We start from the raw sequence: 11,832 nt of genomic DNA, 5'->3' as shown, positions 1-11,832 counted from the left end.
TCAGCTCTCATTTGTTGTTGATAGTAGTGCACCTTTGAGCTAAGCATATAAGGCATCTTCTGTGTGCAGTCCTGCTTTCTGTCCTACCCAGATGAGATATATCACACTCTGAAGTGCTGTTAGGCTTTGAATCAAATCTCTTCTGGTTTTCTTCCTTGGTTTGCTTGTTTATTTGCTGGAAATAGTGGGAAATGCAGGCTTCTCAAGGAATAGACGTAATAATAGGTTAAAACACACAGATGTGGTATGTCATTCGGGGAAGAACAAAAGTGCTTGCAATTGACCTGCAGTGAAGTAAGCCTGGTTTTTTTAAGCTTCAGTTTGCTTCCTGAGACCCTTTAAAAACTCAATCTTTAAGAGGGAAAAAGTTTTAGTGATATGAAATCTTGTATTTGCCCTTTCTTGTGAAGGAGAGTGGAGTCATTGCTTGGTGGAAACCAAAACCAGCCTTGAAGATCATTTTGTATTTTTAATGTTACAGTTCACCATACAGCTCTGAGATGGGAGATTGAGGAAATGAAGAGTCAATCTTGTTGAAAGTTCTAAAATTACTTTGAGGACAATAACTTCACATCAGGTGTTGTTTTTGTCTCTTTGAGTAAAAACAGAGATTAGAGTAAGCTTGTGGGGGTTTTTTACTAAGAACTGCAGATCTGGACACCAGTACTCAGGAAGCCTGGTGAAAGCTGTGTATTCAAATCCTCTCGATTGTTCTAAAATAATCTGGGTTTTTTCTGTGTCCAATATAGGCAGTGTTCCAGTGATTCTCTGGTTTTAGTGTTGTGCTGTAGGTTTTTGTGTGACACCATGTGCTGTGAAACAAGTGATGCTGCTTCTCCCTTTTGTCTGTCCAGCTCTTTTCAGGGTTAGATAAATGCAATCATAATTGTGAAGTACACTATTTCCCAGAATATTGTATCTGACAGAGCAGAGCAGAACAGCTGATTGTTGATGACTGGAACAAATTCAATGCTGTTAACTTTGGCAGGAGCAGCAGTGTGCTGAGCACCTGCTCACTGCAGCAGGTCACAGGTGTGAGAAGGACCTGTATGACCTCAGTTAGGGAACACATAGCATCTCTGGGGATGAAAGATCGCTTACAACTAGATAGATTGGCATTAAGATGCGTGAATTTACACTCAAACAATTCAAGTCTCTCTGCTGAATTAAGTTTTTTTAAAGACCAAGATGGAAAGCGTATTCTTGACAATGTTTTAAGGGAAGATGCAAAGTGGGAAAAGAAAATAGACTTATTCGGAGAAGTAATAAGATTAATTCATTAATTTGAAACTATGCTTTGGAAGTAGTGAACCAAGAAATAATTATGCTGACAGAATTTAGTTCTTTGTGTTTAAATTCCAAGACTTCAGATTATACTTGTTTTATGTTTCCACAGTATAATTCCACTGGAAAATGATGGCTGATATGCAAGAAATTTAAATGCAACAAAAGAATTTAAATAAATGTAAGAAAAATCCTCAGAGTATGAAAACAATAGAATGAAATCACAGTCATCTCTGTGGCTGGGAGCAGAAGGCTCATGTCCAAATGTATTCCATAGTGATTTTTTTTTCCTCACAAGATTAGGAATTGTGACTTTGAATTTGCAGTTACCATGGTAGTTTTTGCTTTACCACTGAATTGGATCGAGGAATCTTTTGATGGAAATAAATCTATAGTTGCTTTGAGGCTGCATAGGTTCTGTGGTGGTCCCCTCTCCTCACTTTTATTTTTTCTTGAATCTTAGTGTGTTGATTTTTGCAGCTTTAGCAGAAGTAGAAATGACTAACGAAGACAGGAGATTGAAATTAAACTGAAGTGGATTGTGTAGGAGGAGTTGGCTTTCCCAGACTGTTGAATCTGGTGTCAGAAGCAGTTTTGGTTTTCCTGACTGCAGCATCAATAACAAAGCATGATTTCATGGTTATTTTCCCTATTTCAATGTGTCCTGTATTCCAGTGCTTTTGGCTCTTGAAAAAGTGTCTGGAGAGAGGATGTGTCTGAAAAACACACCATGAGAATAGGTTCTTGGATACTCTACTGCATTAGAATGAATATGATGTCTTGGGGTTGGTTTTTCTAGAGCGGAAATTCTTACCCTGGAAGATGTTCAGGAATGCAGAACAAAACCCTCCTTGGTGGTAGTTTGGGATCTTTTTGCAAATAAATGGAAATTATCAAAATCCTAGTAGATCTTTTCAGATTGATTTTCTGTAGAGGGTTTTTTTGTTGTTCAGTTTGGGCACTAAAAAGGCCTTTCTGAAGGATGTGGACAACCTTTCAAGCAATCTGTGCTGGCATAATAAGTAGTAAGAAATGCTAAAAACGGTGGTTCTTGGTCCATAGGGGTTTCTTGCAGACTGTTCTAACTCTGTTTAAAACGCAGGAGTTCTAAATGTATTGAATTGAAACGTGCAGCTTTGGTGGGGCCAAGGCCTGACTTTGCACTGCTGTTAACTTGGGCTAGGTTGTACAAAGTGGTGGGGTGGTTGTGCAGAAGCAGAGCAGGTGCATAGCAGGGGACAGGACCCAGCCCTGCTCATGTGCTGGGAGTGGGACAAGTGCTGGGTAGAAAACTCACCTGTTCTTTTGAGCCAGTGTGGCACATTGTTCCTGCGTGGTGTATGGAGTTCAGTGCTTTGGGAATAGAAAAGAGGTGTATTTTTCTCTTACCCCTTCACATAGTCAGAAAGTCCAGAGAAGTCTTTAGGCAATGGCTTCAAAATTATCACTGTTACTCAGGCAGTGTAGACTTGGTGGGGGGCTGAACTGGGGCTGTGTAAACAAGCAGTTGTTAAGACAGAATAAACAGTCTTATAATTATTGTGGGGGTACACACATCCTTCTTGGAGTGTAATCCATTTGTAGAGTGCTGAGTGAAGGAATGATCCTTACGATGATGATGAGTCTATAGCTGCAGGCAATGGGTAATGTCAGCATCTTGTATGTGGAAGCCTGATCAGACCCTACAGTCTCCCATCCAGTGGTAGAATCTTCTATAAAACCTTCCTTGCCCAACTGTGGCAAACTCTGCTGACTGGTATGTGATGTTTATACTTGTTTCATTTGTGTGTTGTCCAGCAGGTACACCCAGACTGCCAGGAAACAGAAATCCCTGTGGTAAGTTTCCAGATACACCTGTGTGCTTGCTTGCATTGGATCATGTTTATGGTAATCTTGGTAAGTGGTAAGTAAGAAAACCATAGGTCATGAGTAAACCTGAGGTGAAGGAAGCAATCCATGCTTCCTTTGAGGTGCAGGGTTTGGCTGTATCCCAGCCTTCACTGTTGCAGGGCTTGGTTGTTCAAAGGCTTTGGTCATACCAGTAGGAGAAGGGTCATTGTGGAGAATTGGGTGTTGTTGATTGTTGCTTTGAGGGTTGAAAGAGTATGGTGGAAATCAGACTACTTGGTTTCATCCTCACAGTGTGTAACTTCCCAAGGGCACTCTAGAAAACCTTTTGTATTAATTACATGGGGTATCCTGGTTCCAGCATTAGGCAGAAACAGGATGTGGGGATGCAGGAGATGACCATCACCTCAGACTCTGGGTTTTCCCCCTTAGGTAACACACCAAAACTTCGCAGTGTCTAAAGTGCCCAATAACAGCAGCTGCACGAAGTGGCCGGGCGGTCTCGCGGCCGAGCTGCAGCAGGGCCTCTCCCCCAGTGAGAGGCACTGTGTGGAGACTGTGGTCAACATGGGCTACTCGCCTGAGAACGTCCTGAAAGCCATGAAGAAGAAGGGACAGAACATAGATCAGGTGAGAGCTTGTGCAATGCAAAGAAATGCTTGATTGGATGCTGGTTCTGCTGGGAAGCTGTCCTGGGTTTGCAAAATGTGTGGGGGAAATACTGTTACTCCAACAGGGGGTGCACCCTAAAGGTTGTGCTTATTTCTGGTGAGAGATTGCTGGAGTCAGCCACACCTTGGGTGCTGGGTTGGAGCCATGCTGAGTTTGGGCTGGTCCCTGTGCTCTATGTGAAACTGAGGAGAGATGTTCTGGGTCTCACCAAGAGCCACAATCACATCCAAAGGAGGCTTAGCATGGCTCTGTGCCATGTTAAGAACCATGTGACAAAAATCCAGCCAACACAAACCCTTGTTCTGAGCACAAGGGTTTACAAAGCTGAAATCTCTCCTTGTAGAGAGATTGGCCCCTGCAGGCCTAAGACAGCTCTGAGAGGCTCCTGCAAGGCCCCACTGACCGACTTGTGCATGCCCTGGTGCTGCTCCTTCCTGCTCGAGTCCTGCCCCCAGTGCCTGCTCAAACCAGGTCACTGGGCACTAAGCACTGCTGGGCAAAGCTTGCCTCTTGGATCTGCTTCAAACAAACACTTCAAAGTGGGAGAACATGGCCCAGCCTCCTGTGCTGGCCTCAGCAGGCTGTGTGCTGCACACAGCATATCCCAAGGATGCTTGCTTGTGGGACTGATCTGCTGGCCCTCTCCCTACACATGGAGAGTGGCTTAAGCTGTTTGCTGGAGTGAACTGTGCTATCAAATGGAAAAAAAGGTCCCCTTAGGAGGGTGGTTTTAAATCCTGCTCTACTTGCAAGCACTGTTCTTTCACATACCTAGCATTGCCTATCTGACCCTTCCCCTTAAAGCTGATGATGGATAAGAAATTTGGCAGCAGTTTCTGTGTGCGTGAGCCCGGATTTGCAGCTCACTTGCCAGTATGCTGAGTTGATCTTCAAAGGCTGACTGCTCTCAGATTGCATCAGCTCTTGTGGCTGTCTGAGAGGAAGCTAAAAGTAGACATGTCTTGGCTGCTGGACCTACAGTTTCATTTTTAAAACTTGTAATATAAAAAGCACAATGAAACTTCTGCTCTGCCATCAGAGGGCTAAAGATACACTTCTTAGGCTGCTTTCACTAGAATGAAGGGGATGGTCAGAGAGCACAGCAGGACAGAAGGGTTTGTCTGCTTTTTTGGCACAAGCTCTTTTATAAGGAGTGTCTCAACTCTGCTAGGAAGGACTGTATCTCTGTCCCTGGTGGAGCACTGGGTAGGATCATGCTCAACCCCTCTGCATGTACCAAGGTGACATTCAGCTGCCTGCTGCAAGTGTCTCTCTGCAAACACAGTTTGTTTTCTTCATCCCACACAGGTTTTGGATTACCTGTTTGCACATGGACAGCTTTGTGAGAAGGGCTTTGATCCACTTCTTGTTGAAGCAGCTTTGGAAATGCACCAGTGTTCAGAGGAGAAGGTGAGGGTGTAATGTGTGCAGGAATAGAAAAATGTGCCATGACAGGGAATTCCAGCAGCAGTTCCTCTGGCTGATGTAATTCTGGATTTCAGAATGGTAATGCTGCCTTGTTTCCAAAACTGACTGCCAAAGGATGTCTTTTGTTGATAAAGCTAAAAGTTGTTAAAACATTAGAATTTGTCTGTGCCATTCTGTTAGTCTCATTTGCAGCCATTTATATGGGGACAGGATTTTTTTAGGACTCTGCTTATTGTGGTAACATTGTTTTGAATGCCCAGAGTTCTCTTGTGTGTGAGATGCTCGGTACAGATACAGTTAACTTCAGCAGCAGCAAATTGTCTTTCAAACCTTGCCAGCCTGCCCTGGCCATTAATTTTCTCCCTTGTGCAAGTGCATCTGCCCGGCTGCTAGCAAATTGGATTTGGGCTTGCTCTGGAAGAAGCTAGAAAATGCATGTGTTCATTGTCTAGCTGCTTTACCAGCACCAAAGGTACAGCAGGAGCAGGTTGTAAGGGCAGAGGACAGGAGGATCTTTTAAAGTCTGCCACCCTATAGTGTGACAGGTAAATTACATGAAGTCTTTAGAGGTGCAACCCAACCCCCTCAAACATAGATATATACCTTCCTGCCTTTCTTGGACAAGTGATAGTCTTGTAAACAGAGCAATAGCAGTGTGAGGATGGAAAGTAACTGAGTTTGAGAAACCCATTTGCTATTGGCTCAGCCCCAGAATTGGAAATTGCTAATCTCCTGATTGCCCATTTCAACCTGCTTGCTTGTTTGGGATTTTTCCTTCCCCTGGAGTGGAGCAGATGCACTGTAAATGGCACAGGGTTCATAAAAGTGAGCAGCTGACTCACTTCTTGCCATTTTATTTTTCAAAGCTCAGGAAGGATTCACAGTTGATGTTGGAAATATTGCATGTACACAGTGGGGTTTGTGCTAATCCCCCAAGTTTGCCCTAGATCTGAGAAGCCAATTGATAGCAAGGGCTGCTGTGCTGTTCCCAAAGTCCAAGTAACTTAAAAAAAAAAAATCAGGTGCAGCAGGAGCTGCTTGATGAGGCAGCTGGGTGCCATTAATCAACATTTTTTGGATCCCACGTTGGGCCAGGTTGATAAATATACTTCTAAGAGAGACACACCTTGGCAGACTGAGCTTTGGTGCCCTGGTTGGAGAGGATTTTGGAGGTGAAGGATGGCAAACAGGGGACTGAAAGTCCCTGTGGGCTGCTGTGCCCAGAGCTCTGGTGGCTCTGGTGTGAGCAGACTTGCTCCCAACAGAGCTGGAATGGGCTGTGCTTAGGGAGGAGAAATCCAGAGTCATGCTGCTGAAGAAAGGCTCTGTGCTGAACCTTCACCAAGCACTGAGCCATCCGCTTTGCTCTTGCAAATAACAGGCTGTCTGTCTTTCAGATCACAGAACTTCTCCAATTAATGAGTCAATTTAAAGAAATGGGCTTTGAACTCAAAGACATTAAGGAGGTCTTATTATTACACAAGAACGACCAACACAATGCTTTGGAAGATCTAATGGCCCGTGCAGGAGCCAGCTGAAGACACATTCCTGGGTTCTTGGCGTGCATCGGAGCAGAACCAGCCCCGCCACCTTCACATCCAGTGTGACTTGCTCTCAGCGGAAGGAGTCCAGCTTTTTGCATACAAGGGAGAGTGACTGAGCAAGTCTGCCTGCCTGTATCACTCCAGCATTTCTCTTTCCACTGAGGGCCAGCTTTCATTCTTAAATTAAATTTTAAAGTGTCCTTTCCTAAGTTTCCTTTTTCCAGCTTGGCCACGGAAAGTTGAGACTGCCCAGCCTCGACTGGAATTGTACATAGGTAGAGATGGAGTGGTTCCCCCCTCATTGTTGCACTGGAGTTGGACAGAAGTATTAAGTTGGTTCTGAAACTAGGATGCTTTGGTTCTTTGAAGCTGCTTTCATGGTGTCTTGTCTGCTTGTACTGAATTACTTGACTGTGTCACAGTCCAGATTACCTGGTTAAATTTGACCTTTAGTGCAATGGAGTTTTATTTTTTGGTTGAAAGTTAGTCTGTAACTTAGTATAACACTGGTTCAGAAACTGTCACTATGCATAAAGAGAGAACCTTGGTTTTTTTTGTCCTCTTGGTTTTTTTTTTTTACCCATGCATCCAATATTTTGCCAGACGTGAGTGTCCAGTGCTGAGTGGTAAGTTCCCTTGAAGCAGGTAAGCTGTGAACTCAACCTGGACCTGCAGCTTCTGTTGGTTCTTAAACCTGAAGGCAGAGAGCTTGGGCTCAGTATTTTTAATCCCCCCAGGCTTGTAGGATATTTAAGACAATGCCCTGCTAGAAAGTCAGTTAATCTTTCTGTTTTAAATAATACACAGTGTGATGCAGGAGATTACTTTCAAGCACTTTCTTTAAAACAGATATACTCACTGCATTAGTTCAATTTTTCACACTGATATAGAATTACATAATAATATCTAGTACTACAAATCAGGTTTGGGGTTGTTTTTGATAGTTCAAAGTATTACGTTGTACATTGATCAAGTTCTAAATACATTAAATATCAGCAGTCTTGAGGAATCTCTAATTTGCTAAATATTTTGATTCTGCAGAAGACCAACTAATAAAACCCTGAAATATAACTCCCAGTGTCATGGTTCCCATCTCTCATGCACTTTGGCTTCAGCAGACGGGGACCTTGCTGCATCCTGCCCACCCAGGTGCTGCCAGCTCCTGTGGGCACGTGTGAGCACTGTTGGGCAGAGCAACCAGAGGTCTCTGAGCTGCAGCTGCAGTGGTAGAAGGTGCTTTGCTTCTCTGTAGCTTATTTTTGTTTTGTGGCAAAACCCCAGCCTAGGGATACAAACTCACGTTAGAGCCTGGAGCTGGAGCATTGGACTGCTGGAGGGCAAAATGTCTCAGCTCTTTGCATCAGTGCAGGTTTTTGAGTAGGAGGTTTCAGCTCATCAGGATTCCAAAGGAGATGGCATTTGTCTCCATTATGTTGTTAACTTTCTATGACCAAAACATCTAATTTGAGCCCAGTGTGCACTCCTGGAATTCTCTGTGGGGTGCCCAACTGCATGAATTAAATGTTTACTTAAAATGATGCAAGAGAGGGATCTGCTGGCAATTATCTAGGAGATGTGGAGAAGGATGATGATGAGGAGGAGCAGAGCAGGTTGCCTTGCACATACCCCATAGTGTTGACCTTCACCATTTTCTAGTAGTGGAGCTGAAATAAAGATTGTCTAAGAATGACATTTAGCAGCTGGTGGGACAGCAGCTGCTGCCTCTGGCAGTGCAGGTAATGTCCCGCTTTTGTTCCTTCCGAGGTCAGAAATGCAACAGTGAAGTGAGGAAATGGGGTTCCTGATTAATTGAGAAACCTTGAAAACAAAATTCAAACTGCTTTTCCATCACTGCTGAGAGCATTTGGTTGTGTTGCTTGTTCTGGTTTTCTCAGAATTGCTACCCCAGTGAGTCCCTGTCTGGTACCAGACAGTCTGGAAGGGGCAAGAATTCTTTGCCAGCAAAGAAACAACTATTTAGACCAAACCTCTGAATAAAATAATCTCTGATTGTATTAGTGTATGGGGTTTTTTTTCACAATTCCCCTCCAAGGTCTGCCTCTTAACCCCACAGAATAATCACTCTGCTTTTGGAGCTCTTGTGGAGGTGAGAGCAGGGAGGTGAAGATGGGAAGTGGCAGCTGTGAAGATGCAGGGTCTTATTTCGGAGAGCCATGCCCACCCAAGTCTACCCTGGTGACACTACTCTTGCTTTGGCAGTGATTTAAATCCTTGGGTGTCTGAAGGCATTAAGGGTATTGCTATGTTGGCATCTCAGTGAAAAAAATACCCCAGAGTGAGGGGACTAAGGGGGCAGCTTAGAGAAGAGGAACTGCTGAATGAATGTGTAACAAGGGACCCCATGTGACCAGAGTTCAATGTTCAGGTGCTGTGCAGCATTTGTTAATCTGGTACTGCCCAGGCACAGTTCATTGTGGCTGGGGGGAGGTCCTGCTGGCTGGAGCAAGGCTGGGCTCTGCCCTGCTGCAGGCTGGTGAGAAGATTGGCTGCAGCCTTAGTCACACTCACAACTTTGGAGCTTTTCCTTAGGCTGTCAGGTCACCTTGATTTATGTCCCTGCTGTGCCTTTGTCAGAGGTTCTGTCTGAGGTCTGTGTGCCTGGGTGGGAAGGCTGGTGAGAAGTGTAGAGACAGTGTCTAAACTGGTGGTTGTATTTTTGGTTGTACTTTCAACAAGAACATCTTTGAGCTGCCTCCTGCTGGTTCTGGACAGCAGCAGCCTGGAAATGGCCCTGGTACTGCAGAGCCATCCTTCACCCCCAGGGCAGCCGAGGGCTCCTGACCCTGCAGTCCAGCAGTGGGAGCAGCAGCAGCAGCTGCCCCTGGGCTTTTTTTGCCCAGCCTCGTGGCTTCTGCCCCGGATCTGCTAGAGCACAGAGCCCGTGTCAACAGCATTCTGTGGCTGCAGCCAGGAAGGGTCAGTCCAGCTCTGTGTCAGGGCTCCTGAAACTCTCCACACCAAGCCCTGTGAAAAGGGGAGCTCGTACAGATTTCCAGCCCCACTTAAATCTTTTGCAGTCAGTCAAATGGGCATTTTGATCATGTTTACCTAAAATGATTTTCACCAGAGTTCTGTAGCAAACTGAATTTTATTTTAAATTCTGTCAACTACTGAAATAAAGTATCAAGCCTTTGCTAATAAGCATTAATAGTCATTGTTGCATCTGAATACAAAAGTGAATCCATACTAGTTCTGTGTTTATTTGATGGTACCTGACCAAGCTCTCTAAATCTCTTAGATTGCTTTTATGACACTTTAATGCATGTTCAAGTTGAAGTGAAAACCTTTTGTAGCAGTTGTCAGTGAAATATTAAACAGTAGGAAGAGAATGACACTTAAAATGTTCATTTAGCATATTTTCACATAAGAATTAAAGCAGCAACTAGGTAATAAACCTCAAAGGGGAGAGAAAAATGTTACCATTTCTGACAACAGCTGTATAGTTTCTGTTGCATATGAGGAACCCATTGTTGCTATCTTTGGGGCGTGCAGCACTTCAAGCATGTCCATGTTACTGCCAAGGGTGGGCTGCTTTTCACAGCCAGATGCTTTATTTTTTTATTTAGGTCAAATCTCACCTTCACTAGAGAAAATAAAATTTGGAGAATAGACATAATGAAAGATTTATGAAAGGTATAGTCTGTGGATTGGTTGGATAACCTGTTTAAAAAAGAGATTGTATCAGACATTGGAAAATTGTGTGTGGTTGTTGTTTTGATTATTTGTTGTTTTCCAGTGTCCCTGGCCGTTCCTTGAGGGAGGCGATAGTTCCTGCCCTGGGAATTGCTGCTGGGGCTCAGATCTGCCAGACTTGCTTTTTTCACAACAGATCAGATGGGATTCACAGATGGCTCCAATCTGGCAGCTGACTTAACTCACATCTCCTCTGCTCACAGAAATTTTTGGTCACTCATCTGTCTTGTCACAACTGGCAGATACTGAAGTTAGGACATGGTACTGTGGGTTGTGCAAGTGATTCTTGTGTGTTGCTTAGGAATATCCACCTTGTGTAAGACACTCAAAATGTCTGTGAAACATACTTTGCTCACATGCTTTTTAAAAACCTGAAAGAGTGACCAACCAACACTCATCTCCCAAATGTCAGAGTACATGGAGGGAAAATTTTCCTCCCTTGCACTGTTTCTGACTGGGCATCACATTTGCCTGTGTCCTGTGCACACATCCTACAGTCTGACCTTTTCTTTGGTTTCAAATAGAGTTGTCACACTCCTCAGCTGCTCTGTGACACCAGTTTTTGCTGCATGCTCGCTCAGAACGTGCTGGGGAAATTAAGTGCCCATGTCTAATTTATGCTGTCAGGAGGACTACCCAGCTGCCCTGTACTCCCCTCACCTTACTCACAGGTAAGCTCTCCCTGGCCCTAGGAAGTGCAGGGAATTGGTGGTTTGAAACACTTGCTCCTCCCTGTGCGGCTGCTGCAGAGTGCTGATCTCCCACTGCTTTACAGCTCTCTGGTGGCTGTTGGGCACCACTGCTCTGTGCCATCAGAAATACCAAGAGTCTTGCTCCTGGATGCCTCATCTCCCTGTGTGAGAGAGGAGGCTTCTGACTCAGGTTCAGCAGCAAGTGTGAACTTGCTGCTGGCCTGTGACCAGGACACAGGAACCACTTTGAGAGCTGTAACCTCAGACCCCAGAGAAACTTGGCGCTCTGCTCCACAGAGAAATCTAGTCTCAGCTGCAAGATGGAGACTAACCAGTGCTGAAAACAACTCAACAGTCAGGGCAGTGATGTGGGATTTGCTTCTGTTCCGCAGGCCTACGCTGGGTGACATTCCTGGGAGTGTTTGCACCAAATATGCATCCCAGAGTGTCATTGCGATTATTGTCCTGCTGCTCAGCCCAACCTGGGCTCCTCAGGGAGGCTGTGCAGGCAGGCAGCAAAACCCACAGCTGGTCAAACAGCAGAGTTCCATTCCCCTTGGCATTTCTGGCTACTGAGCAGGCTTTGAACGAGCTACCACAGGCGTTACTGAGGAGACACAGAGATGGATGAATGTGCCGCGACAGCCCTG

The 11,832-nt window shown here is 44.8% G+C and overlaps 1 protein-coding gene across 3 annotated transcripts in view; it reads left to right on the top strand.

Moving 5' to 3' along the window:
• UBAP1 (ubiquitin associated protein 1) overlaps positions 1-8,791 on the top strand; it is a 34,300-nt gene extending 25,509 nt beyond the window's left edge. For 2 of the 3 annotated variants that reach the window (XM_041422061.1, XM_041422062.1), the window contains 4 exons: positions 3,082-3,120; positions 3,565-3,762; positions 5,113-5,214; positions 6,630-8,791. In XM_041422061.1, coding sequence (XP_041277995.1) covers positions 3,082-3,120; positions 3,565-3,762; positions 5,113-5,214; positions 6,630-6,770 — 480 coding nt within the window. In that variant the 3' untranslated portion in view covers positions 6,771-8,791. The remainder of the gene's footprint in view (positions 1-3,081; positions 3,121-3,564; positions 3,763-5,112; positions 5,215-6,629) is intronic. The other variant, XM_041422063.1, reaches the window with a different exon arrangement.
• The last annotated feature ends 3,041 nt before the right edge of the window (positions 8,792-11,832 follow it).

Source organism: Onychostruthus taczanowskii, unplaced genomic scaffold (assembly GCF_017590055.1).
Source record: "Onychostruthus taczanowskii isolate IOZ18803 unplaced genomic scaffold, ASM1759005v1 scaffold70, whole genome shotgun sequence".
Classification (NCBI taxonomy): domain Eukaryota; kingdom Metazoa; phylum Chordata; class Aves; order Passeriformes; family Passeridae; genus Onychostruthus; species Onychostruthus taczanowskii.
This window is presented reverse-complemented; position numbering and strand designations above follow the sequence as displayed.